This window comes from Oncorhynchus nerka, linkage group LG26, assembly GCF_034236695.1.
Source record: "Oncorhynchus nerka isolate Pitt River linkage group LG26, Oner_Uvic_2.0, whole genome shotgun sequence".
NCBI classification, from domain to species: domain Eukaryota; kingdom Metazoa; phylum Chordata; class Actinopteri; order Salmoniformes; family Salmonidae; genus Oncorhynchus; species Oncorhynchus nerka.
The window spans coordinates 56,732,331-56,759,843 of record NC_088421.1 but is presented as its reverse complement, the minus strand read 5'-3'; the positions used below and the strand labels follow the sequence as shown (position 1 = coordinate 56,759,843).

The following is a 27,513-nucleotide window of genomic DNA, read 5'->3' as shown; positions in this document are numbered from 1 at the left end:
CGGTCAACAGAACTATAGTCTATATGACCACCAGACCTCCTATTATCCTGTAGTCTGTATGACTACGGTCAACAGAACTATAGTCTATATGACCACCAGACCTCCTATTATCCTGTAGTCAGACCTCCTATTGACCACCAGATCCTGTAGTCTGTATGACTACGGTCAACAGAACTATAGTCTATATGACCACCAGACCTCCTATTATCCTGTAGTCTGTATGACTACGGTCAACAGAACTATAGTCTATATGACCACCAGACCTCCTATTATCCTGTAGTCTGTATGACTACGGTCAACAGAACTATAGTCTATATGACCACCAGACCTCCTATTATCCTGTAGTCTGTATGACTACGGTCAACAGAACTATAGTCTATATGACCACCAGACCTCCTATTATCCTGTAGTCTGTATGACTACGGTCAACAGAACTATAGTCTATATGACCACCAGACCTCCTATTATCCTGTAGTCTGTATGACTACGGTCAACAGAACTATAGTCTATATGACCACCAGACCTCCTATTATCCTGTAGTCTGTATGACTACGGTCAACAGAACTATAGTCTATATGACCACCAGACCTCCTATTATCCTGTAGTCTGTATGACTACGGTCAACAGAACTATAGTCTATATGACCACCAGACCTCCTATTATCCTGTAGTCTGTATGACTACGGTCAACAGAACTATAGTCTATATGACCACCAGACCTCCTATTATCCTGTAGTCTGTATGACTACGGTCAACAGAACTATAGTCTATATGACCACCAGACCTCCTATTATCCTGTAGTCTGTATGACTACGGTCAACAGAACTATAGTCTATATGACCACCAGACCTCCTATTATCCTGTAGTCTATATGACCACCAGACCTCCTATTATCCTGTAGTCTGTATGACTACGGTCAACAGAACTATAGTCTATATGACCACCAGACCTCCTATTATCCTGTAGTCTGTATGACTACGGTCAACAGAACTATAGTCTATATGACCACCAGACCTCCTATTATCCTGTAGTCTATATGACTACGGTCAACAGAACTATAGTCTGTATGACTACGGTCAACAGTAATTCACTACAGAGGTGTTCTGAACAGAAACAGGAGGCCCGTAAACATTCAAATGGTATTACACTGTGCCTTAGGAAAGCATTCAGTCCTCTTGACTTTTCCAAAACCTTTGCTACGTTACAGCCTTATTCTAAAATGGATGAAATAAAACATGTTCCTCAGCAATCTACACACAATAACCCAAAACAAGAAAGCGAAAACAGTTTTCTATAATTTTTTTGCTAAAAAAATAAAAATAAAAGAATGATGTTTTTTTTACACAAGTATTCAGACCCTTTGCGATGAGACTTGAAATTGATCTCAGGTGCATCCTGTTTCCGTTGATCATCTTTGAGATGTTTCTACAACTTGATTGGAGTCCAGCTGTGGTAAATACAGTTGATTGGTCATGATTTGGAAAGGCACACACCTGTCTATATGAAAGGTTCCACAGTTGACAGAGCATGTCAGAGAAAAAAACCAAGCCATGAGGTGGAATGAATTGTCCATAGAGGTCCAAGACAGGACTGTGTCGAGGCACAGATCTGGGGAAGGGTACCAAAACATTTCTGCAGCATTGAAGGACCCAGTGGCCTCATCATTCTTAAATGGAAGAAGTTTGGAACCACCAAGACTCTTCCTAGAGCTGGCCGCCCGGCCAAACTGAGCTGATCGGGGGAGAAGGACCTTGGTCAGAGAGGTGACCAAGAACCTGATGGTCACGCTGACAGAGCTCCAGAGTTCCTCTGTGGAGATGGCACTGTAGCACTCCACCAATCAGGCCTTTATGGTAGAGTGGCCAGACAGAAGCCACTCCTCAGTAAAAAACACATGAAAGCCCACTAGGAATTTGCCAAAAGGCAGCTAAAGACTCTCAGACCATGAGAAACAAGATTCTCTGGTCTGATGAAACCAAGATTTAACTCTTTGGTGTGAATGCCATGCATTACGTCTGGAGGATATCTGGCACCATCCCTATGGTGAAGCATGGTGGTGGCAGCATCATGCTGTGGTGATTTTTTTCAGCGGCATGGAGACTAGTCAAGATCGAGGCAAAGATGAACGGAGCAAAGTATAGAGAGATCCTTGATGAAAACCTGCTCCAGAGCACTCAGGACCTCAGACTGGGGCGAAGGTTCACCTTCCAACAGGACGACGACCCTAAGCACACAGCCAAGACAATGCAGGAGTGGCTTCGGGACAAGTCTCTGAATGTCCTTGAGTGTCCCAGCCAGAAACTGGACTTGAACCCGATTGAACATCTTTGGAGACCTTAAAATAGCTGTGCAGCGACACTCCCCATCCAACCTGACAGAGCTTGAGAGGATCTGCAGAGAAGAATGGGAGAAACTCCCCAAATACAAGTGTGCCAAGCTTGTAGCGTCATACCCAAGAAGAATCAAGGCTGTAATCACTGCCAAAGGTGCTTCAACAAAGTACTGAGTAAAGGGTCTGTATACTTATGTAAATGTGATATTTCAGTTTTTAATTTTTAATAAATTAGCACAAAAAAAACATTTTTACTTTGTCATTATGGGGTATTGTTTGTAGGTTGATGAGGGAAAAAAACATTTGAATCAATTTTAGAATAAGTCTGTAAATGTAACAAAGTGTGGAAAAAGTCAAGGGGTCTGAATATTTTCCTGAAGGCAATGTATGTGATCCCTCCCTCTCTCCTTTCTCCCCCATCTCCCTCCCTCTCTCCTTTCTCCCCCATCTCCCCCCTCTCTCCTTTCTCCCCCATCTCCCTCCCTCTCTCCTTTCTCCCTCCCTCTCTCCTTTCTCCCCCATCTCCCTCCCTCTCTCCTTTCTCCCCCATCTCCCTCCCTCTCTCCTTTCTCCCCATCTCCCCCTCTCTCCTTTCTCCCCATCTCCCCCTCTCTCCTTTCTCCCCCCCATCTCCCTCCCTCTCTCCTTTCTCCCCCATCTCCCCCTCTCTCCTTTCTCCCCCATCTCTCTCCTCTCTCCTTTCTCCCCATCTCCCTCCCTCTCTCCCCATCTCCCTCCCTCTCTCCCCCATCTCCCTCCCTCTCTCCTTTCTCCCCCATCTCCCTCCCCTCTCCTTTCTCCCCCATCTCCCTCCATCCCTCTCTCCTTTCTCCCCATCCCTCTCTCCTCTCTCCCCCATCTCCCTCCCTCTCTCCCCCATCTCCCTCCCTCTCTAGTTAACTCACGTTGTCGTAGTGTTTCTTAACGATGGGTTCGTAAAAGCCGATGGCTTCCTTGTACTTGTTCTCCTGCATGAAGAGAACGTGAGCCACGTTGAGCTTCCAGGTGTCGTGTTCGTTGCAGAACTCCACCGACTTACGGAAGATCTTCTCAACCATCTGGTAGTTCTCCTGTTCCAGTAGATCTTAGCCTGGGCCATCAGAACTGGGATGTACCTACAGGACAGGACAACAGTTATATACCAGTAGATCTTAGCCTGGGCCATCAGAACTGGGATGTACCTACAGGACAACAGTTATATACCAGTAGATCTTAGCCTGGGTTATCAGCACTGGGATGTACCTACAGGACAACAGTTATATACCAGTAGATCTTAGCCTGGGTTATCAGCACTGGGATGTACCTACAGGACAGGACAACAGTTATATACCAGTAGATCTTAGCCTGGGTTATCAGCACTGGGATGTACCTACAGGACAGGACAACAGTTATATACCAGTAGATCTTAGCCTGGGTTATCAGCACTGGGATGTACCTACAGGACAGGACAACAGTTATATACCAGTAGATCTTAGCCTGGGTTATCAGCACTGGGATGTACCTACAGGACAGGACAACAGTTATATACCAGTAGATCTTAGCCTGGGTTATCAGCACTGGGATGTACCTACAGGACAACAGTTATATACCAGTAGATCTTAGCCTGGGTTATCAGCACTGGGATGTACCTACAGGACAACAGTTATATACCAGTAGATCTTAGCCTGGGTTATCAGCACTGGGATGTACCTACAGGACAACAGTTATATACCAGTAGATCTTAGCCTGGGCCATCAGAACTGGGATGTACCTACAGGACAGGACAACAGTTTATATACCAGTAGATCTTAGCCTGGGTTATCAGCACAGAGATGTACCTACAGGACAGGACAACAGTTATATACCAGTAGATCTTAGCCTGGGTTATCAGAACTGGGATGTACCTACAGGACAGGACAACAGTTATATACCAGTAGATCTTAGCCTGGGTTATCAGCACAGAGATGTACCTACAGGACAGGACAACAGTTATATACCAGTAGATCTTAGCCTGGGTTATCAGCACAGAGATGTACCTACAGGACAGGACAACAGTTATATACCAGTAGATCTTAGCCTGGGCCATCAGAACTGGGATGTACCTACAGGACAGGACAACAGTTTATATACCAGTAGATCTTAGCCTGGGTTATCAGCACAGAGATGACAGGACAGGACAACAGTTATATACCAGTAGATCTTAGCCTGGGTTATCAGAACTGGGATGTACCTACAGGACAACAGTTATATACCAGTAGATCTTAGCCTGGGTTATCAGCACAGAGATGTACCTACAGGACAGGACAACAGTTATATACCAGTAGATCTTAGCCTGGGTTATCAGCACAGAGATGTACCTACAGGACAGGACAACAGTTATATACCAGTAGATCTTAGCCTGGGTTATCAGCACAGAGATGTACCTGGGCCATCAGAACTGGGATGTACCTACAGGACAGGACAGTTATATACCAGTAGATCTTAGCCTGGAGATTATCAGGACAACAGTTATATACCAGTAGATCTTAGCCTGGGTTATCAGAACTGGGATGACAGGGACAACAGTTATATACCAGTAGATCTTAGCCTGGGTTATCAGCACAGAGATGTACCTACAGGACAGGACAACAGTTATATACCAGTAGATCTTAGCCTGGGTTATCAGCACAGAGATGTACCTACAGGACAGGACAACAGTTATATACCAGTAGATCTTAGCCTGGGTTATCAGCACAGAGATGTACCTACAGGACAACAGTTATATACCAGTAGATCTTAGCCTGGGCCATCAGAACTGGGATGTACCTACAGGACAGGACAACAGTTTATATACCAGTAGATCTTAGCCTGGGTTATCAGCACAGAGATGTACCTACAGGACAGGACAACAGTTATATACCAGTAGATCTTAGCCTGGGTTATCAGAACTGGGATGTACCTACAGGACAACAGTTATATACCAGTAGATCTTAGCCTGGGTTATCAGCACAGAGATGTACCTACAGGACAGGACAACAGTTATATACCAGTAGATCTTAGCCTGGGTTATCAGCACAGAGATGTACCTACAGGACAGGACAACAGTTATATACCAGTAGATCTTAGCCTGGGTTATCAGCACAGTGGATGTACCTACAGGGACAGGATCAACAGCTGGGATACCTACCCATTATATACAGTGGTTCCTCCTTTAAAAGTTGCATCATACAGCACCTTGCGGGCTGCTGCAGCATTCTGTGGAACGTTATCTAATGGTCAGCCATTTTCTCTGTTAATGCAAATTAGTGCTAGTTTGACCACCAGAGGGCATCTTTGAGAAGCATTTGATAGTCTTCCATAAATCAAATCAAATCAAATTTTATTTGTCACATACACATGGTTAGCAGATGTTAATGCGAGTGTAGCGAAATGCTTGTGCTTCTAGTTCCGACAATGCAGTGATAACCAACAAGTAATCTAACTAACAATTCCAAAACTACTGTCTTATACACAGTGTAAGGGGATAAGGAATATGTACATAAGGATATATGAATGAGTGATGGTACAGAGCAGCATACAGTAGATGGTATCGAGTACAGTATATACATATGAGATGAGTATGTAGACAAAGTAAACAAAGTGGCATAGTTAAAGTGGCTAGTGACATAAGAATGCAGTCGATGATCTAGAGTACAGTATATACATATGCATATGAGATGAATAGTGTAGGGTAAGTAACATTATATAAGGTAGCATTGTTTAAAGTGGCTAGTGATATATTTACATCATTTCCCATCAATTCCCATTATTAAAGTGGCTGGAGTTGGGTCAGTGTCAATGACAGTGTGTTGGCAGCAGCCACTCAATGTTAGTGGTGGCTGTTTAACAGTCTGATGGCCTTGAGATAGAAGCTGTTTTTCAGTCTCTCGGTCCCAGCTTTGATGCACCTGTACTGACCTCGCCTTCTGGATGATAGCGGGGTGAACAGGCAGTGGTTCGGGTGGTTGATGTCCTTGATGATCTTTATGGCCTTCCTGTAACATGGGGTGGTGTAGGTGTCCTGGAGGGCAGGTAGTTTGCCCCCGGTGATGCGTTGTGCAGACCTCACTACCCTCTGGAGAGCCTTACGGTTGAGGGCGGAGCATATTGACATTACCAGAGAATTTAAAACCTTTTTTGTAATAACATAGCATATAAATCTAACTTGATTATTTAGCAGACATCACTTCCTTATAGCCGTCTGGATGAGAACGATGCCCATGTTGTCTGTTCTCTTTGGTCGCAATGTCTTCTTTTTTTAGATAAACAGCTTGTTTTTGAATGGTAACTGTGTAACAGGTGGAGTTTTGGGCGGGGTGAGGAAAGGTGTGACTTCCAGGTTACAATCGGCTATAAGTATACAGCAGAACGCCGATCGTCCTCACTTTGATTATGCTGTAACAACGTGCTGTAGCACCATGACCAGGATCTCTATTCATTTCTCTATTCATTTCTCTATTCATTTCTCTATTCATTTAAGTGAGCAGATTAGGGCTTTCAGGAGGAATATGGAAAATCTACTGGAGACATTTCAAAAGTACTGGTAGACTTGGTGATTTTGGTCACGGACATTGCTATTCACAAACAATATAATCAGATGCCTGTTTTACTCCGACCTCGAAAGCCCAGGAAAATGATCAGGTACGGTAGGCTGCAACACTGTAAAGCCCAGGAAAATGATCAGGTACAGTAGGCTACAATACTGTAAAGCCCAGGAAAATGATCAGGTACAGTAGGTTACAATACTGTAAAGCCCAGGAAAATGATCAGGTACAGTAGGCTACAATACTGTAAAGCCCAGGAAAATGATCAGGTACAGTTGGCGACAATACTGTAAAGCCCAGGAAAATGATCAGGTACAGTTGGCTACAATACTGTAAAGCCCAGGAAAATGATCAGGTACAGTAGGCTACAATACTGTAAAGCCTAGCAAAATGATCAGGTACAGTAGGCTATAATACTGTAAAGCCTATCAAAATGATCAGGTACAGTAGGCTACAATACTGTAAAGCCCAGGAATATGATCAGGTACAGTAGGCTACAATACTGTAAAGCCCAGGAAAATGATCAGGTACAGTAGGTTACAATACTGTAAAGCCCAGGAAAATGATCAGGTACAGTAGGCTACAATACTGTAAAGCCCAGGAAAATGATCAGGTACAGTTGTTACAATACTGTAAAGCCCAGGAAAATGACAATACTGGCTACAATAAAGCCCAGGAAAATGATCAGGTACAGTAGGCTACAATACTGTAGACCAAAATGATCCCAGGAAAATGATCAGGTACAGTAGGCTACAATACTGTAAAGCCCAGGAAAATGATCAGGTACAGTAGGCTACAATACTGTAAAGCCCAGGAAAATGATCAGGTACAGTAGGCTACAATACTGTAAAGCCCAGGAAAATGATCAGGTACAGTAGGCTACAATACTGTAAAGCCCAGGAAAATGATCAGGTACAGTAGGCTACAATACTGTAAAGCCCAGGAAAATCCCAGGAAAATGATCAGGTACAGTAGGCTACAATACTGTAAAGCCCAGGAAAATGATCAGGTACAGTAGGCTACAATACTGTAAAGCCCAGGAAAATGATCAGGTACAGTAGGCTACAATACTGTAAAGCCCAGGAAAATGATCAGGTACAGTAGGCTACAATACTGTAAAGCCCAGGAAAATGATCAGGCCCAGGAAAATGATCAGGTACAGTACTGTAAAGCCCAGGAATATGACAATACTGTAAAGCCCAGGAAAATGATCAGGTACAGTAGGCTACAATACTGTAAAGCCCAGGAAAATGATCAGGTACAGTAGGCTACAATACTGTAAAGCCCAGGAAAATGATCAGGTACAGTAGGCTACAATACTGTAAAGCCCAGGAAAATGATCAGGTACAGTAGGCTACAATACTGTAAAGCCCAGGAAAATGATCAGGTACAGTAGGCTACAATACTGTAAAGCCTAGCAAAATGATCAGGTACAGTAGGCTACAATACTGTAAAGCCCAGGAAAATGATCAGGTACAGTAGGCTACAACTGTAAAGCCCAGGAAAATGATCAGGTACAGTAGGCTACCTGTAAAGCCCAGGAAAATGATCAGGTACAGTAGGCTACAATACTGTAAAGCCCAGCAGAATGATCAGGTACAGTAGGCTACAATACTGTAAAGCCCAGCAAAATGATCAGGTACAGTAGGCTACAATACTGTAAAGCCCAGGAAAATGATCAGGTACAGTAGGCTACAATACTGTAAAGCCCAGCAGAATGATCAGGTACAGTAGGCTACAATACAGGAAATGATGTAAGTAGGCTACAATACTGTAAAGCCCAGGAAAATGATCAGGTACAGTAGGCTACAATACTGTAAAGCCCAGGAATGATCAGGTACAGTAGGCTACAATACTGTAAAGCCCAGGAAAATGATCAGGTACAGTAGGCTACAATACTGTAAAGCCCAGGAAATGATCAGGTACAGTAGGCTACAATACTGTACTGTAAAGCCCAGCAAATGATCAGGTACAGTAGGCTACAATACTGTAAAGCCCAGGAAAATGATCAGGTACAGTAGGCTACAATACTGTAAAGCCCAGCAGAATGATCAGGTACAGTAGGCTACAATACTGTAAAGCCCAGGAAAATGATCAGAATGATCAGGTACAGTAGGTTACAATACTGTAAAGCCCAGGAAAATGATCAGGTACAGTAGGCTACAATACTGTAAAGCCCAGCAGAATGATCAGGTACAGTAGGCTACAATACTGTAAAGCCCAGGAAAATGATCAGGTACAGTAGGCTACAATACTGTAAAGCCCAGCAGAATGATCAGGTACAGTAGGCTACAATACTGTAAAGCCCAGCAGAATGATCAGGTACAGTAGGCTACAATACTGTAAAGCCCAGCAGAATGATCAGGTACAGTAGGCTACAATACTGTAAAGCCCAGGAAGAATGATCAGGTACAGTAGGCTACAATACTGTAAAGCCCAGCAGAATGATCAGGTACAGTAGGCTACAATACTGTAAAGCCCAGCAGAATGATCAGGTACAGTAGGCTACAATACTGTAAAGCCCAGCAGGATGATCAGGTACAGTAGGCTACAATACTGTAAAGCCCAGCAGAATGATCAGGTACAGTAAAATGATCAGGTACAATACTGTAAAGCCCAGCAGAATGATCAGGTACAGTAGGCTACAATACTGTAAAGCCCAGCAAATGATCCAGGCTACAATACTGTAAAGAATGATCAGGTACAGTAGGCTACAATACTGTAAGCCCAGCCCAGCAGAATGATCAGGTACAGTAGGCTACAATACTGTAAAGCCCAGCAGAATGATCAGGTACAGTAGGCTACAATACTGTAAAGCCCAGCAGAATGATCAGGTACAGTAGGCTACAATACTGTAAAGTGGATCTAATCATGATAATAAATCGACTGCTGGTCTTTACTGTCTGCTGCACATGTTTACATTGTATTCCAATTCCAGAGAAACTATTCAAGCCGTCGACTCACTGATGAATGAGGATGACGAGCGATCGGTAAAGGCCATCTGTAATCTGCTGACATCACCGCACAACATCAACATCGCTCTAATCACAGTCAGAAGACAGTTGAAGAAACTGGAGAGGACTTATGGTAAGGTTCAGTAAGACATGTTATATATATATATATATAAACTGGAGAGGACTTATGGTAAGGCTCAGTAAGACATGTTATATATATATATAAACTGGAGCGGAGTTAAGTCCCGCAGCGTCAGCTCCCAACTTTTAAAGCAGGAACCACTATAGCAGTAAATGTTAGCCTGGGGGAGTCACCAATACGGAAGAAGAGGAGACATTGACACTGACCCAACTCCAGCCACTTTAATAATGGGAATGGATGGGAAATGTTATATCACTAGCCACTTTAAACAATGCTACCTTATATAATGTTACTTACCCTACATTATTCATCTCGTATGCATACGTATATACTGTACTCTATATCATCGACTGCATCCTTATGTAATACATGTATCACTAGCCACTTTAACTATGCCACTTTGTTTACTTTGTCTACATACTCATCTCATATGTATATACTGTACTCGATACCATCTACTGTATGCTGCTCTGTACCATCACTCATTCATATATCCTTATGTACATATTCTTTATCCCCTTACACTGTGTATAAGACAGTAGTTTTGGAATTGTTAGTTAGATTACTTGTTGGTTATTACTGCATTGTCGGAACTAGAAGCACAAGCATTTCGCTACACTCGCATTAACATCTGCTAACCATGTGTATGTGACAAATAAAATTTGATTTGATTTGAAACACCATTCAGACAACCAGACAGGGAGAAGGTCCAGACCAGCCACCAATCAGACAGGGAGAATGTCCAGACCAGCCACCAATCAGACAGGGAGAAGGTCCAGACCAGCCACCAATCAGGGAAGAATAATGGACCAAAGTGACCAACCAGCAGAGTAGGTGAGGTAAGTCACCAATCAGGGAAGAAAGGTGAGACAAGCTACCAATCAGACAGGAGAATACTCAGTAGGGGCGGGGTCTACTCACTTCTCCACCATCTCATCGTAGTCCTGGAGGGTTTTCTTCAAGGCTTCGTTATCCCGGGCTAGTCTGGCTTCCTGTATCTTAGAGACAAAGATTACACACAGGTCACGGGCTAGTCTGGCTTCCTGTATCTTAGAGACAAAGATTACACACAGGTCACGGGCTAGTCTGGCTTCCTGTATCCTAGAGACAAAGATTACACACAGGTCACGGACTAGTCTGGCTTCCTGTATCCTAGAGACAAAGATTACACACAGGTCACGGGCTAGTCTGGCTTCCTGTATCCTAGAGACAAAGATTACACACAGGTCACGGGCTAGTCTGGCTTCCTGTATCCTAGAGACAAAGATTACACACAGGTCACGGGCTAGTCTGGCTTCCTGTATCCTAGAGACAAAGATTACACACAGGTCACGGGCTAGTCTGGCTTCCTGTATCCTAGAGACAAAGATTACACACAGGTCACGGGCTAGTCTGGCTTCCTGTATCCTCAGAGACAAAAGACTACACACAGGTCACGGGCTAGCCTGGCTTCCTGTATCCTAGAGACAAAGATTACACACAGGTCACGGGCTAGCCTGGCTTCCTGTATCCTAGAGACAAAGATTACACACAGGTCACGGGCTAGCCTGGCTTCCTGTATCCTAGAGACAAAGATTACACACAGGTCACGGGCTAGTCTGGCTTCCTGTATCCTAGAGACAAAGACTACACACAGGTCACGGGCTAGTCTGGCTTCCTGCACCTTAGAGACAAAGACTACACACAGGTCACGGGCTAGCCTGGCTTCCTGTATCCTAGAGACAAAGACTACACACAGGTCACGGGCTAGCCTGGCTTCCTGTATCCTAGAGACAAAGATTACACACAGGTCACGGGCTAGCCTGGCTTCCTGTATCCTAGAGACAAAGATTACACACAGGTCACGGGCTAGCCTGGCTTCCTGTATCCTAGAGACAAAGACTACACACAGGTCACGGGCTAGCCTGGCTTCCTGTATCCTAGAGACAAAGATTACACACAGGTCACGGGCTAGCCTGGCTTCCTGCACCTTAGAGACAAAGACTACACACAGGTCACTAGAGACAAAGACTACACACACAGGTACACACAGGTCACGGGCTAGTCTGGCTTCCTGCCTGGCTTCCTGCACCTTAGAGACAAAGACTACACACAGGTCACGGGCTAGCCTGGCTTCCTGCACCTTAGAGACAAAGATTGCACACAGGTCACGGGCTAGTCTGGCTTCCTGCACCTTAGAGACAGACTACACACAGGTCACGGGCTAGCCTGGCTTCCTGCACCTTAGAGACAAAGATTGCACACAGGTCACGGGCTAGTCTGGCTTCCTGCACCTTAGAGACAGACTACACACAGGTCACGGACTAGCCTGGCTTCCTGCACCTTAGAGACAAAGACTGCACACAGGTCACGGGCTAGTCTGGCTTCCTGCACCTTAGAGACAGACTACACACAGGTCACGGACTAGCCTGGCTTCCTGCACCTTAGAGACAGACTACACACAGGTCACAGGCTAGTCTGGCTTCCTGCACCTTAGAGACAGACTACACACAGGTCACTATGGATGCTTTATGTTGTTCTCTCCAATAATAACACAGTCTTATCACTGTATCCTGAACAGGGGAAAACGTGATGTCATTCTGTAAAAACACATCACTGATAGCTATTTAAAGCTATAAAGGTTAAACAGCACCAATGTGAATGTAGAAGGCTTGGAAAAGGTAAGCTTTCGTCCCAAATGGCACCCTAGTCCCATAGGGCTCAACTCAAAAAGTAGTGCACTCTTAGGAAGAAAAAAGTGCTATCTAGAACCTATAAAAGGGTTCTTCGGCTGTCCCCATAGGAGAATCCTTTGAAGAACCCTTTTTGGTTCCAGGTAGAACCCTTTTGAGTTCCATGTAGAATCTTGTACACAGAGAGTTCTACATGGAACCAAAAAGAGTTCTTCAAAGGATTTCCCTATGGGGACAGCCGAAGAACCCTTTTGGAACCCTTGCGGTTCCATTCGGGACGCAGACTAAAGCTAATAAACAAGCTGGTGGCCTGAGAGAGCAGAATGGAAGAATGTAACCTGTGGGGCCTCGGACGAAAGAGAAGGAGAATGGAAGACCAAATAGATGAGAGAAGGATGACAACAGGATAACATGATAACCAGACAACATCAACATGATAACCAGACAACATCAACAGGATAACCAGACAACATCAACAGGATAACCAGACAACATCAACAGGATAACCAGACAACATCAACAGGATAAGCAGACACCATGAACAGGATAACCAGACAACATGAACAGGATAACAGGATAACCAGACAACATCAACAGGATAACCAGACAACATCAACAGGATAACCAGACAACATCAACAGGATAACAGGATAACCAGACAACATGAACAGGATAACCAGACAACATCAACAGGATAACCAGACAACATCAACAGGATAACAGGATAACCAGACAACATCAACAGGATAACCAGACAACATCAACAGGATAACCAGACAACATCAACAGGATAACCAGACAACATCAACAGGATACCAGGATAACCAGACAACATGAACAGGATAACCAGACAACATTAACAGGATAACCAGACAACATCAACAGGATAACAGGATAACCAGACAACATGAACAGGATAACCAGACACCATCAACAGGATAACCAGACAACATGAACAGGATAACCAGACAACATGAACAGGATAACCAGACAACATCAACAGGATAACCAGACAACATCAACAGGATACCAGGATAACCAGACAACATGAACAGGATAACCAGACAACATCAACAGGATAACCAGACAACATCAACAGGATAACCAGACAACATCAACAGGATAACAGGATAACCAGACAACATGAACAGGATAACAGGATAACCAGACAACATCAATAGGATAACCAGACAACATGAACAGGATAACCAGACAACATGAACAGGATAACATGATAACCAGACAACATCAACAGGATAACATGATAACCAGACAACATCAATAGGATAACCAGACAACATGAACAGGATAACAGGATAACCAGACAACATGAACAGGATAACAGGATAACCAGACAACATCAACAGGATAACCAGACAACATGAACAGGATAACAGGATAACCAGACAACATGAACAGGATAACAGGATAACCAGACAACATCAACAGGATAACAAGATAACCAGACAACATCAACAGGATAACCAGACAACATCAACAGGATAACCAGACAACATCAACAGGATAACAGGATAACCAGACAACATCAACAGGATAACATGATAACCAGACAACATCAATAGGATAACCAGACAACATGAACAGGACAACATGATAACCAGACAACATGAACAGGATAACAGGATAACCAGACAACATCGGAAGACAGAGAGAGAGAGAGGACACTGGAAGATTGTAACCTGTTTGGTCAGCTTGCGTAGTTGATCTGTCAACTTGGCGTTCATCTCATCAAACTTCCTGAAGGCCTGCGTTGGTCAAACACAACAGAGACATGATCAGAGACAGGAATATATACCTCAGAATATACAAAGAGCAGGTGGTATACAGTTATTAGTACAAGTAGGCAGTAGGTTGCATGGGGTGATTAGTACTAGACAGTAGGTAGTATACAGTTATTAGTACTAGACAGTAGGTAGTATACAGTTATTAGTACTAGACAGTAGGTAGTATACAGTTATTAGTACTAGACAGTAGGTAGTATACAGTGATTAGTACTAGGTAGTAGGTAGTATAGAGTGATTAGTACTAGGTAGTAGGTAGTATAGAGTGATTTGTACTAGACAGTAGGTAGTATACAGTTATTAGTACTAGACAGTAGGTAGTATACAGTTATTAGTACTAGACAGTAGGTAGTATACAGTTATTAGTACTAGACAGTAGGTAGTATACAGTTATTAGTACTAGACAGTAGGTAGTATACAGTTATTAGTACTAGGTAGTAGGTAGTATACTGAGTGATTAGTACTAGGTAGTAGGTAGTATAGAGTGATTAGTACTAGGTAGTAGGTAGTATAGAGTGATTTGTACTAGACAGTAGGTAGTATACAGTTATTAGTACTAGAGTAGGAGTATACAGTATTAGTACTAGTAGTAGGTTGTATACAGTGATTAGTACTAGGTAGTAGGTAGTATACAGTGATTAGTACTAGGTAGTAGGTAGTATACAGTGATTAGTACTAGGTAGTAGGTAGTATAGGTGATTAGTACTAGGTAGTAGGTTGTATACAGTGATTAGTACTAGGTAGTAGGTTGTAGTGCCCTAGGCAGTAGGTAGTATACAGTGATTAGTACTAGGTAGTAGGTAGTATACAGTGATTAGTACTAGGTAGTAGGTAGTATAGAGTGATTAGTACTAGGTAGTAGGTAGTATAGAGTGATTAGTACTAGGTAGTAGGTAGTATAGAGTGATTAGTACTAGGTAGTAGGTAGTATAGAGTGATTAGTACTAGGTAGTAGGTAGTATAGAGTGATTAGTACTAGGTAGTAGGTAGTATAGAAGTGATTAGTACTAGGTAGTAGGTAGTATAGAGTGATTAGTACTAGGTAGTAGGTAGTATAGAGTGATTAGTACTAGGTAGTAGGTAGTATAGAGTGATTAGTACTAGGTAGTAGGTAGTATAGAGTGATTAGTACTAGGTAGTAGGTAGTATAGAGTGATTAGTACTAGGTAGTAGGTAGTATAGAGTGATTAGTACTAGGTAGTAGGTAGTATATGACGAGGTGAGGTGGTATAGAGTGATTAGTACTAGGTAGTAGGTAGTATAGAGTGATTAGTACTAGGTAGTAGGTAGTATAGAGTGATTAGTACTAGGTAGTAGGTAGTATAGTGTGATTAGTACTAGGTAGTAGGTAGTATAGAGTGATTAGTACTAGGTAGTAGGTAGTATAGAGTGATTAGTACTAGGTAGTAGGTAGTATAGAGTGATTAGTACTAGGTAGTAGGTAGTATAGAGTGATTAGTACTAGGTAGTAGGTAGTATAGAGTGATTAGTACTAGGTAGTAGGTAGTATAGAGTGATTAGTACTAGGTAGTAGGTAGTATAGAGTGATTAGTACTAGGTAGTAGGTAGTATAGAGTGATTAGTACTAGGTAGTAGGTAGTATAGAGTGATTAGTACTAGGTAGTAGGTAGTATAGAGTGATTAGTACTAGGTAGTAGGTGGTATAGAGTGATTAGTACTAGGTAGTAGGTAGTATAGAGTGATTAGTACTAGGTAGTAGGTAGTATAGAGTGATTAGTACTAGGTAGTAGGTAGTATAGAGTGATTAGTACGAGGTAGTAGGTGGTATAGAGTGATTAGTACTAGGTAGTAGGTAGTATAGTGATTAGTACTAGGTAGTAGGTAGTATAGTGATTAGTACTAGGTAGTAGGTAGTATAGAGTGATTAGTACTAGGTAGTAGGTAGTATAGTGATTAGTACTAGGTAGTAGGTGGTATAGAGTGATTAGTACTAGGTAGTAGGTAGTATAGAGTGATTAGTACTAGGTAGTAGGTAGTATAGTGATTAGTACTAGGTAGTAGGTGGTATAGAGTGATTAGTACTAGGTAGTAGGTAGTATAGAGTGATTAGTACTAGGTAGTAGGTAGTATAGAGTGATTAGTACTAGGTAGTAGGTGGTACAGGGTGTAAATGGTGTGTAGTTTTGTTGTTACCTCCTCTGGAGCGGTCTGGCAGGTCAACATGGCGTCCAGAAACTCATACAGATACTGGAACGGTAGAAACCACATAGATCAACTGTTTATTACATAGCAGGAGAAGGAGGACCAGAAAATGAATTGGGGATGTGTAGCAAGAACAGGATTTATAGAGGTCTTTCAATCCAGAACAGGATGTATATAGAGGTCTTTCAATCCAGAACAGGATGTATATAGAGGTCTTTCAATCCCATAGGATTTATATAGAGGTCTTTCAATCCAGAACAGGATGTATATAGAGGTCTTTCAATCCAGAACAGGATGTATATAGAGGTCTTTCAATCCAGAACAGGACATATATAGAGGTCTTTCAATCCAGAACAGGATTTATATAGAGGTCTTTCAATCCAGAACAGGACATATATAGAGGTCTTTCAATCCAGAACAGGATGTATATAGAGGTCTTTCAATCCAGAACAGGACATATATAGAGGTCTTTCAATCCAGAACAGGACATATATAGAGGTCTTTCAATCCAGAACAGGATGTATATAGAGGTCTTTCAATCCCACATGGAAAATGTAATGTGGACATCACATCAGGGTCAGACTAACATGTATGCTTTTGAAGTAAAACTATCCCTAGGGACTGACCGTAGGGATGTAGTATGAACATATAGGACAATAAAAGGGACCTGTGGTTCTTACCGGGGTGAGGAACTTGTAGGTGAGGTGTGCATTCTCTGCCATCACATCAGCAGCCAGATCAAAATACTGAGACAGAGAGAGAGAATGAGTAGAGTAGATATACAGTAGTAGAGTACAGTATAACAGTAGAGTACAGTATAACAATAGAGTACAGTATAACAGTAGATGAGGTGTGCATTCTCTGCCATCACATCAGCAGCCAGATCAAAATACTGAGACAGAGAGAGAGAATATAGTAGATATACAGTAGTAGAGTACAGTAGAGTACAGTATAACAGTAGAGTACAGTATAACAGTATAATATATTAGACTACAGTATAATATAGTAGAGTACAGTATAATAGTATAATATATTAGACTACAGTATAATATAATATAGTAGAGTACAGTATAATAGTATAATATATTAGACTACAGTATAATATAGTAGAGTACAGTATAATAGTATAATAGAGTAGAGTACAGTATAATAGTATAATATAGTAGAGTACAGTAGAGTATAGTATAATATAGTAGAGTACAGTATAATAGTATAATAGAGTAGAGATAGTATATTAGTATAATATAGTAGAGTACAGTATAATAGTATAATATAGTTGAGTACAGTAGAGTATAGTATAATATAGTAGAGTACAGTATAATAGTATAATAGAGTAGAGATAGTATAATAGTATAATATAGTAGAGTACAGTATAATAGTATAATAGAGTAGAGATAGTATACTAGTATAATATAGTAGAGTACAGTATAATAGTATAATATAGTAGAATACAGTATAATAGTATAATAGAGTAGAGTACAGTAGAGTATAGTATAATATAGTAGAATACCCTACCTCATATTTGCAGTATAGTATAATATAGTACAGTATAATAGTATAATAGAGTAGAGTACAGTAGAGTATAGTATAATATAGTAGAATACCCTACCTCATATTTGCAGTATAGTATAATATAGTACAGTATAATAGTATAATAGAGTAGAGTACAGTAGAGTATAGTATAATATAGTAGAATACCCTACCTCATATTTGCAGTATAGTATAATATAGTACAGTATAATAGTATAATAGAGTAGAGTACAGTAGAGTATAGTATAATATAGTAGAATACCCTACCTCATATTTGCAGTATAGTAGCAGCAGGTTTCCGAAGGTGACCGGGGGGAAGGGGATCTGCTGCAGGAGGAAGGCCAGTTTCTCAAAACCCTCCGATGGCTTCTTATCCATGTTCATCAGGGCCTGGTTGTGGAGCGTCACTGGGTCCAGCTCCTACAAGACAACAGACATGTGGAAATAACTATTTGTTCTTTAACTAACTAGCCTAGTTAAATACAGGATCAAATAAAAAATAATAAATGATATTTCATTGTCCATTGGTTAGAAGGAGAATGTCTCCACACACACGTCACAACAGCTTTCTGTCTGACAGAGTGCTCCTGGTCCCCTGATCCCCAATCAGTGTGTGAGTGTTGATATAGATGGTCACTAGAGGGCAGCACCCACTGAGCCACAGATAGAGATGTACCTTACAGCACAGCACCACTGTCTCCAACCTACATGAGTGGTAAGGGCTGACATATGTACACACACAAGTACACACACAGTACCTCCTCTGATCTGGGAGGCATGTCAGTCAAGGCCTCCTGAGCTGCATCGCCTGGAGACAGACAGACAGAGAGACAGAGTTGAGCTTACTTACAAGCCCTTATGCAGTTTAAGTAAAAAATAGATAAGTTTAAAAAAATTATAATAAAAGTAACAAGAAATTAAAGAGCAGCAGTAAAATAACAATAGCGAGGCTATATAATGTGCGGGGGCACCGGTTAGTCGAGGTAATTGAGGTGATATGTACATGTAGGTAGAGTTAAAGTGACTACGCATAGATTATAAACAGAGAGTACCAGCCTGGTATACTATGAGAACGGACAGTTTTTCAGCTGGTAATTTCTGACAGCCTGGTCACAGTACACCCCCTGGACAGAATGCTAGTCCATCACAGTACACCCCTGGACAGAATGCTAGTCCATCACAGTACACCCCCTGGATCACAGTACACCCCTGGACAGAATGCTAGTCTATCACAGTACACCCCCTGGACAGAATGCTAGTCCATCACAGTACACCCCCTGGACAGAATGCTAGTCTATCACAGTACACCCCCTGGACAGAATGCTAGTCCATCACAGTACACCCCCTGGACAGAATGCTAGTCCATCACAGTACACCCCCTGGATCACAGTACACCCCCTGGACAGAATGCTAGTCTATCACAGTACACCCCCTGGACAGAATGCTAGTCTATCACATTACACCCCCTGGACAGAATGCTAGTCTATCACAGTACACCCCCTGGAGAGAGTACAAGTCTATCACAGTACACCCCCTGGACAGAATGCTAGTCTATCACAGTACACCCCCTGGACAGAATACTAGTCTATCACAGTACACCCCCTGAATAGAATACTAGTCTATCACAGTACACCCCCTGGACAGAATGCTAGTCTATCACAGTACACCCCCTGGACAGAATGATAGTCTATCACAGTACACCCCCTGGACAGAATGCTAGTCTATCACAGTACACCCCCTGGACAGAATGCTAGTCTATCACAGTACACCCCCTGGACAGAATGCTAGTCTATCACAGTAGACCCCCTGGACAGAATATTAGTCTATCACAGTACACCCCCTGGACAGAATGCTAGTCTATCACATTACACCCCCTGGAGAGAATGCTAGTCTATCACAGTACACCCCCTGGAGAGAATGCTAGTCTATCACAGAGCTTTAGACATCTCCTTAATGCTGAGAGTCAAGGGCGGACACTCTAACCACAAGGCTGCTGAATGTACTCACAGTTTTGAGCTGGTATTCTATAGCAGCCTTGAGGTTGAAGCCTTCTATGAGGCGGTCTCATGTAGGATCAGGGTGTTCCCAACACTCCTCACGTCAATGCCCTCTGTCGTCATGCCAACGCTCAGCTCTGGACGACGAGAACACACACAGCACAGAGAGACACAGGATGGTCAGGGGAAAACATGGATGAGAAGGAGGGTCACTAAGGGAAAACCCCAACAGAGTGATCAGGTATCTAGCTAAACAGGTGTGCCGACCTGGATGTTCCCTGATCCCTCTCTCGATGATCTCTCCGATGAACTTGAGGGCCTGACCATACTGTTTCATACTGTAGTAGCACAGACCTATGTTGTAGGACAGTTCTGAGACAGGAGGAGGAGAGAGAGGCAGGGGAGAAGAGGAGGGAATTGGGGGGAGGGACAGGGACATAGGGAGGGGGAGAGGAGAGGAGGAGGGAGAAGGAGAGAATTACGGGGAGAGGAGAGAGGGGGATGGAGAGGAGGAGAGAATTAGGGGGAGAGGAGAGAGAGGGAGGGAGAGGAGGAGAGAATTAGGGGAGAGGAGAGAGAGTGAGGGAGAGGAGGAGAGAATTAGGGGAGGGAGAGAGAGGGAGGGAGAGGAGGAGAGAATTAGGGGAGGAAGAGAGAGAGGGAGGAGGAGGAGAGAAGTAGGGGAGAAGAGAGAGAGGGAGGAGAGGAGGAGAGAATTAGGGGAGGAAGAGAGAGGTTCAGCAAATGCAAGAGACTTTTAGGACAGGCAAAAGGTTGTGACGTTTTCCTTGGTGTGTGTGTGAGTGTGAGTGTGTGCGTGCGTGCAGTTACCTGGGTTGGTAGCCCAGCACCTGCATGGCAGACATGAACTTCTTGCAAGCCTCCTCGTACTCCCCTCCTTGAGAGTAGACAGCCCATGTCCACGTCATAGTCTGGGTCGTCCTGGGGAAGCTGCTCTACCAGTGTCTGACAGGGAGAGGGTTCATAAAGGCCTTATAAGAGGTCATAAAGGGTTATAGGAGTCATAAGGGCATATTAGTTGAGGAAATTTGTTATAAGAGGTCACAAGGGTATCTAAATGGATCAAAACACTAACTAAGCAGTTATAAGAGGTTATATTAAGTTCTCCTGACCTCAGGACATACAGTAACTACCAGGTTATATTAGGTTCTCCTGACCTCATGACATACAGTAACTACCAGGTTATATTAGGTTCTCCTGACCTCATGACATACAGTAACTACCAGGTTATATTAGGTTCTCCTGACCTCATGACATACAGTAACTACCAGGTTATATTAGGTTCTCCTGACCTCATGACATACAGTAACTACCAGGTTATATTAGGTTCTCCTGACCTCATGACATACAGTAACTACCAGGTTATATTAGGTTCTCCTGACCTCATGACATACAGTAACTACCAGGTTATATTAGGTTCTCCTGACCTCATGACATACAGTAACTACCAGGTTATATTAGGTTCTCCTGACCTCATGACATACAGTAACTACCAGGTTATATTAGGTTCTCCTGACCTCAGGACATTAACTACCAGGTTATATTAGGTTCTCCTGACCTCATGACATACAGTAACTACCAGGTTATATTAGGTTCTCCTGACCTCATGACATACAGTAACTACCAGGTTATATTAGGTTCTCCTGACCTCATGACAGTAACTACCAGGTTATATTAGGTTCTCCTGACCTCATGACATACAGTAACTACCAGGTTATATTAGGTTCTCCTGACCTCATGACATACAGTAACTACCAGGTTATATTAGGTTCTCCTGACCTCATGACATACAGTAACTACCAGGTTATATTAGGTTCTCCTGACCTCATGACATACAGTAACTACCAGGTACATGTTTCTGGTCTTTAGTTCTGGTTCTAGTTCTAGTTAAGTTCTGGTTCTAGTTCTGGTTAAGGTATGGTTCTAGTTCTGGGTCTAGTTCTGGTTAAGTTATGTTCTAGTTCTGGTTAAGTTCTGGTTCTAGTTCCGTTCTAGTTCTGGTTCTAGTTACGGTTTAGTTCTGATTTAATGATAGTACTAGTTCTGGTTCTAGTTCTGGTTCTGATTTAGTTCTGGTTCTAGTTCTGGCACGAGTCATGACTCTATTGATGTTCTAGTCATGGCTCTAGTCATAGTTCTAGTCATGGTTCTATTGACGTTCTAGTCATGGTTCTAGTTCTGGTTCTAGTCATGGTTCTAGTTCTGGTTCTAGACATGGTTCTATTGATGTTCTAGTTCAGGTTCTAGTCATGGCTCTAGTCATAGGTCTAATTCAGGTTCTAGTCATGCTTCTGGTTCAGGTTCTAATCATGGTTCTATTGATGTTCTAGTCATGGTTCTAGTCAAGGTTCTAGTTCTAGTCATGGTTCTAGTTCAGGTTCAAGTCATGGTTCTAGTTCTGGTTCTAGTCATGGTTCAATTGATGTTCTAGTCATGGTTCTAGTTCTCGTTCAGGTTCTAGTCATGGTTCTAGTTCTAGTCATGGTTCTAGTTCAGGTTCTAGTCATGGTTCTGGTTCTAGTCATGGTTCTAGTTCTGGTTCTAGTTATGGCCAAGTCCAGTATATGTCCAATACTAGTCTCTACTAACCTTCGCTCCAGAGTACTCCTCTTCTCCGTATTTGATGGATGCCTGCAGTTTGATCATCTGTGGGGAGAGAAGGACAGAACATGGGTCAGAAGAGAGAAATAACTAAGAGAATATGGTTGAAGAACATAATTATATCTCAGTGTGGTAAGATGACTCTACCTGGTAGTAACCATTATAACTCTACCGGGTAGTAAACATTATAACTCTACCTGGTAGTAAACATTATAACTCTACCTGGTAGTAAACATTATAACTCTACCTGGTAGTAAACATTATAACTCTACCTGGTAGTAAACATTATAACTCTACCTGGTAGTAAACATTATAACTCTACCTGGTAGTAAACTGGTAGTAAACATTATAACTCTACCTGGTAGTAAACATTATAACTCTACCTACCTGGTAGTAAACATTATAACTCTACCTGGTAGTAAACATTATAACTCTACCTGGTAGTAAACATTATAACTCTACCTGGTAGTAAACATTATAACTCTACCTGGTAGTAAACATTATAACTCTACCTGGTAGTAAACATTATAACTCTACCTGGTAGTAAACATTATAACTCTACCTGGAAGTAAACATTATAACTCTACCTGGTAGTAAACATTATGACTCTACCTGTAGTAGTAAACATTATGACTCTACCTGGTAGTAACCATTATAACTCTACCTGGTAGTAAACATTAAACATTATAACTCTACCTGGTAGTAAACATTATAACTCTACCTGGTAGTAAACATTATAACTCTACCTGGTGGGTCTGGTAGTAAACATTATAACTCTGCCTGGTAGGTCTGGTAGTAAACATTATAACTCTACCTGGTAGTAAACATTATAACTCTACCTGGTAGTAAACATTATAACTCTACCTGGTAGTAAACATTATGACTCTACCTGGTAGTAAACATTATGACTCTACCTGGTAGTAACCATTATAACTCTACCTGGTAGTAAACATTATAACTCTACCTGGTAGTAAACATTATAACTCTACCTGGTAGTAAACATTATAACTCTACCTGGTAGTAAACATTATAACTCTACCTGGTAGTAAACATTATAACTCTCTAGTAAATAATAACTCTACCTGGTAGTAAACATTATAACTCTACCTGGTAGTACCTGGTAGTAAACATTATAATTATAACTCTACCTGGTAGTAAACATTATAACTCTACCTGGTAGTAAACATTATAACTCTACCTGGTGGGTCTGGTAGTAAACATTATAACTCTACCTGGTAGTAAACATTATAACTCTACCTGGTAGTAAACATTATAACTCTACCTGGTAGTAAACATTATAACTCTACCTGGTAGTAAACACCTGGTAGTAAACTCTACCTGGTAGTAAACATTATAACTCTACCTGGTAGTAAACATTATGACTCTACCTGGTAGTAAACATTATGACTCTACCTGGTAGTAACATTATAACTCTACCTGGTAGTAAACATTATAACTCTACCTGGTAGTAAACATTATAACTCTACCTGGTGGGTCTGGTAGTAAACATTATAACTCTGCCGGGTAGGTCTGGTAGTAAACATTATAACTCTACCTGGTAGTAAACATTATAACTCTACCTGGTAGTAAACATTATAACTCTACCTGGTGGGTCTGGTAGTAAACATTATAACTCTACCTGGTAGTAAACATTATAACTCTACCTGGTAGTAAACATTATAACTCTACCTGGTAGTAAACATTATAACTCTACCTGGTAGTAAACATTATAACTCTACCTGGTAGTAAACAGTATAACTCTACCTGGTAGTAAACATTATAACTCTACCTGGTAGTAAACATTATAACTCTACCTGGTAGTAAACATTATAACTCTACCTGGTAGTAAACATTATAACTCTACCTGGTAGTAAACATTATAACTCTACCTGGTAGTAAACATTATAACTCTACCTGGTAGGTCTGGTAGTAAACATTATAACTCTACCTGGTAGTAAACATTATAACTCTACCTGGTAGTAAACATTATAACTCTACCTGGTAGTAACCATTATAACTATACCTGGTAGTAAACATTATAACTCTACCTGGTAGTAAACATTATAACTCTACCTGGTAGTAAACATTATAACTCTACCTGGTAGGTCTGGTAGTAAACATTATAACTCTACCTGGTAGTAACCATTATAACTCTACCTGGTAGCAACATTATAACTCTACCTGGTAGTAAACATTATAACTCTACCTGGTAGTAAAACATTATAACTCTAGTAAACATTATAACTCTACCTGGTAGTAAACATTATAACTCTACCTGGTAGTAAACATTATAACTCTACCTGGTAGTAAACATTATAACTCTACCTGGTAGTAACATTATAACTACCTGGTAGTAAACATTATAACTCTACCTGGTAGTAAACATTATAACTCTACCTGGTAGTAAACATTATAACTCTACCTGGTAGTAACATTATAACTCTACCTGGTAGTAAACATTATAACTCTACCTGGTAGTAAACATTATAACTCTACCTGGTAGTAAACATTATAACTCTACCTGGTAGTAAACATTATAACTCTACCTGGTAGTAAACATTATAACTCTACCTGGTAGTAACCATTATAACTCTACCTGTTAGTAAACATTATAACTCTACCTGGTAGTAAACATTATAACTCTGCCTGGTAGTAAACATTATAACTCTACCTGGTGGGGCAGGAGAGGTTCGGATCCTGGTAAATAGGTTCCGGAACAAAACAGTCCAAAACTGAGAGGTTCTGTGTCCTGTTGTGGCAGGATCCGGCTCAAATGAAGCACTGATTCTACTTCCTACCTTGGTATTATAACTTCATGTATGAAGTGTACCTTGGTGTGGCTGGTAGGGTTGTCCAATAGAAAGGTAGCCTTCATGGCCTCAGGGTAGGCACAGGCCCCGTACAGAGACTGGGCGTAATACAGCCTGTACTCCTCCACCTCGGGGTGTAGCTGGGTCAGCTGCTCATAGCACTCTGCTGCGTTGGTGAAGTCCTGCATGTGGTAGTAGCAGTAGCCTAGCAGAGACAGGGCTGCCCGTGACTGGGAGGAGGAGGAGAAGGTAGAGGAGGAGGAGAATGAGAAGATTACGGGATCCATTCAATCCATATCGCCCAAGTTCAGCACTATATGGCGATTGACATTTAAAGGTAATGTTCCCGCATTCCATGAGACTGCAGTCACGGTAAACGCTGCATATATTGTCTATAGGTAATCGAAAATGACCTTTAAAATTTCAAGAATGCTATAGCGATGAACTTTGCCGATACGGATTGAATCGAGCCCTAGATGTATTGTCCAATGAAATAGTCTGAGGGACAGTCTGTTTGTGCTATCATGACAAGCTATCATGACAAGTCACTCATTAGCAAGCTAAACATTGGCTTGCCGGTGACAGCAATGGAGTTGGCAATAGCACAAACTGATCTGGGAGCAGGCTATAGAAGGAGACGACAGACCTGGGACCAGGCTATAGAAGGAGACGACAGACCTGGGACCAGGCTATAGAAGGAGACAACAGATCTGAAAGGAGACACCTGGGACAGGCTATAGAAGGAGACACACACACACTCACTACCTTCATCTGTTTCTGCAGTTCATTGCTGAGGATGTGGATAGCCTCTCCATACCGCCCATCTTTGATCTATAGGAGAACAGAGTTAGCAGCTCGTTATAAAATAATACATTAGCTATCTAGCTAGCTATGTTGTCACACTTAGTTCGTTAGCTAGCGTTAGGCTATAGCATGAGCCTTGAAATTGAAGGGTCTGTCAGGCTAGCTTAATCAAAGTAAGCTAGCTTGCTATAGCCCCAATTTGTGAAATTCGTATTGTGACGTTAGCTAGCTGAATTCGCTAATAATCAACATGATAACTTGATAAAATACCACAAGTTAAAATAACCAGTTTCATTATCAGCTAGCTTGCTATCATGGCTAGCGTTAGTATCCATGGTATGTAACGTTAGCTATGCAAGCGACCAACTTCTCACCATTTTGTAGACAGTGGCGGTGTATTCGCCGTCTTTAATTGTTGTCAGTGTCATGATTTTGCCGCTAAATCTACAGTTCTCAAAGGTAAGACTATTTTCACGCGAAAAACGATTTCCGATTTACCAATAATCCCAATTAGTGCACCATGTTTAGCCGTTATTTACTTTTCTACACATTCAACGCACAGGAAGTGTTACTTAGCAACCGTACAGGAAACGGAAACCTCCGACGTTGAATAACTTTAAAACAACCAATGAGGAGCGTCTGTTATGAGGTATTACCATAGAGATTGACAGAGACCTTTAGTGGCCAAAAGGCTGTTTTAGTATGGGCAGCACCATTGAAGGCTTCCACCATTCTTCTGCCATTTTAAAGTAGTCAAGTGGGTGGGGATTCCTATGGGTTGTAGCACAGACTATCCATTATATTGACCAGAATTTAAAGTGGCCGATCTAACAATGAAAATAGATGTGTTAAAGGCAGTGGGAGGAGGCAAGATCAGGTAGGACCATTCTAGACAATGAGAGGGCAGATTTTGTGTGAATAACAGGCACAACTTCAATATAATGTGTTTTTTCTTCTCAAAGTTATCTGGATGTCACATGTCCCTCTTATATCAGTACACTCGTAACAACCTAAGCCCACGGAACTTATATTCCATCAAATAATCCACACATTAAAGATGAGTCCTCTATCTATTTCTTTGTGTAGGACACCTTTCCTGCAAAGAACATTTTCCAATTTTCTAATAAATGGAAAACACCAGTTGA

At 41.9% G+C, this 27,513-nt stretch overlaps 1 protein-coding gene across 1 annotated transcript in view; it reads right to left on the bottom strand.

Annotated features, from left to right (window-relative positions):
- The window catches only part of LOC135564854 (intraflagellar transport protein 70A-like), a 32,411-nt gene extending 5,466 nt beyond the window's left edge, over window positions 1–26,945 (bottom strand). Inside the window, 18 exon segments of the mRNA XM_065010921.1 lie at window positions 3,237–3,403; window positions 3,406–3,446; window positions 10,890–10,966; window positions 14,341–14,406; window positions 16,597–16,650; window positions 17,286–17,351; window positions 18,403–18,555; window positions 18,894–18,943; window position 20,111; window positions 20,143–20,195; window positions 20,198–20,269; window positions 20,400–20,507; window positions 20,968–21,029; window positions 21,031–21,098; window positions 22,743–22,799; window positions 25,585–25,794; window positions 26,330–26,395; window positions 26,743–26,945. Of these exon segments, the coding sequence (XP_064866993.1) occupies window positions 3,237–3,403; window positions 3,406–3,446; window positions 10,890–10,966; window positions 14,341–14,406; window positions 16,597–16,650; window positions 17,286–17,351; window positions 18,403–18,555; window positions 18,894–18,943; window position 20,111; window positions 20,143–20,195; window positions 20,198–20,269; window positions 20,400–20,507; window positions 20,968–21,029; window positions 21,031–21,098; window positions 22,743–22,799; window positions 25,585–25,794; window positions 26,330–26,395; window positions 26,743–26,796 (1,425 nt within the window). The 5' untranslated portion in view covers window positions 26,797–26,945.
- Between the last annotated feature and the right edge of the window lie 568 nt (window positions 26,946–27,513).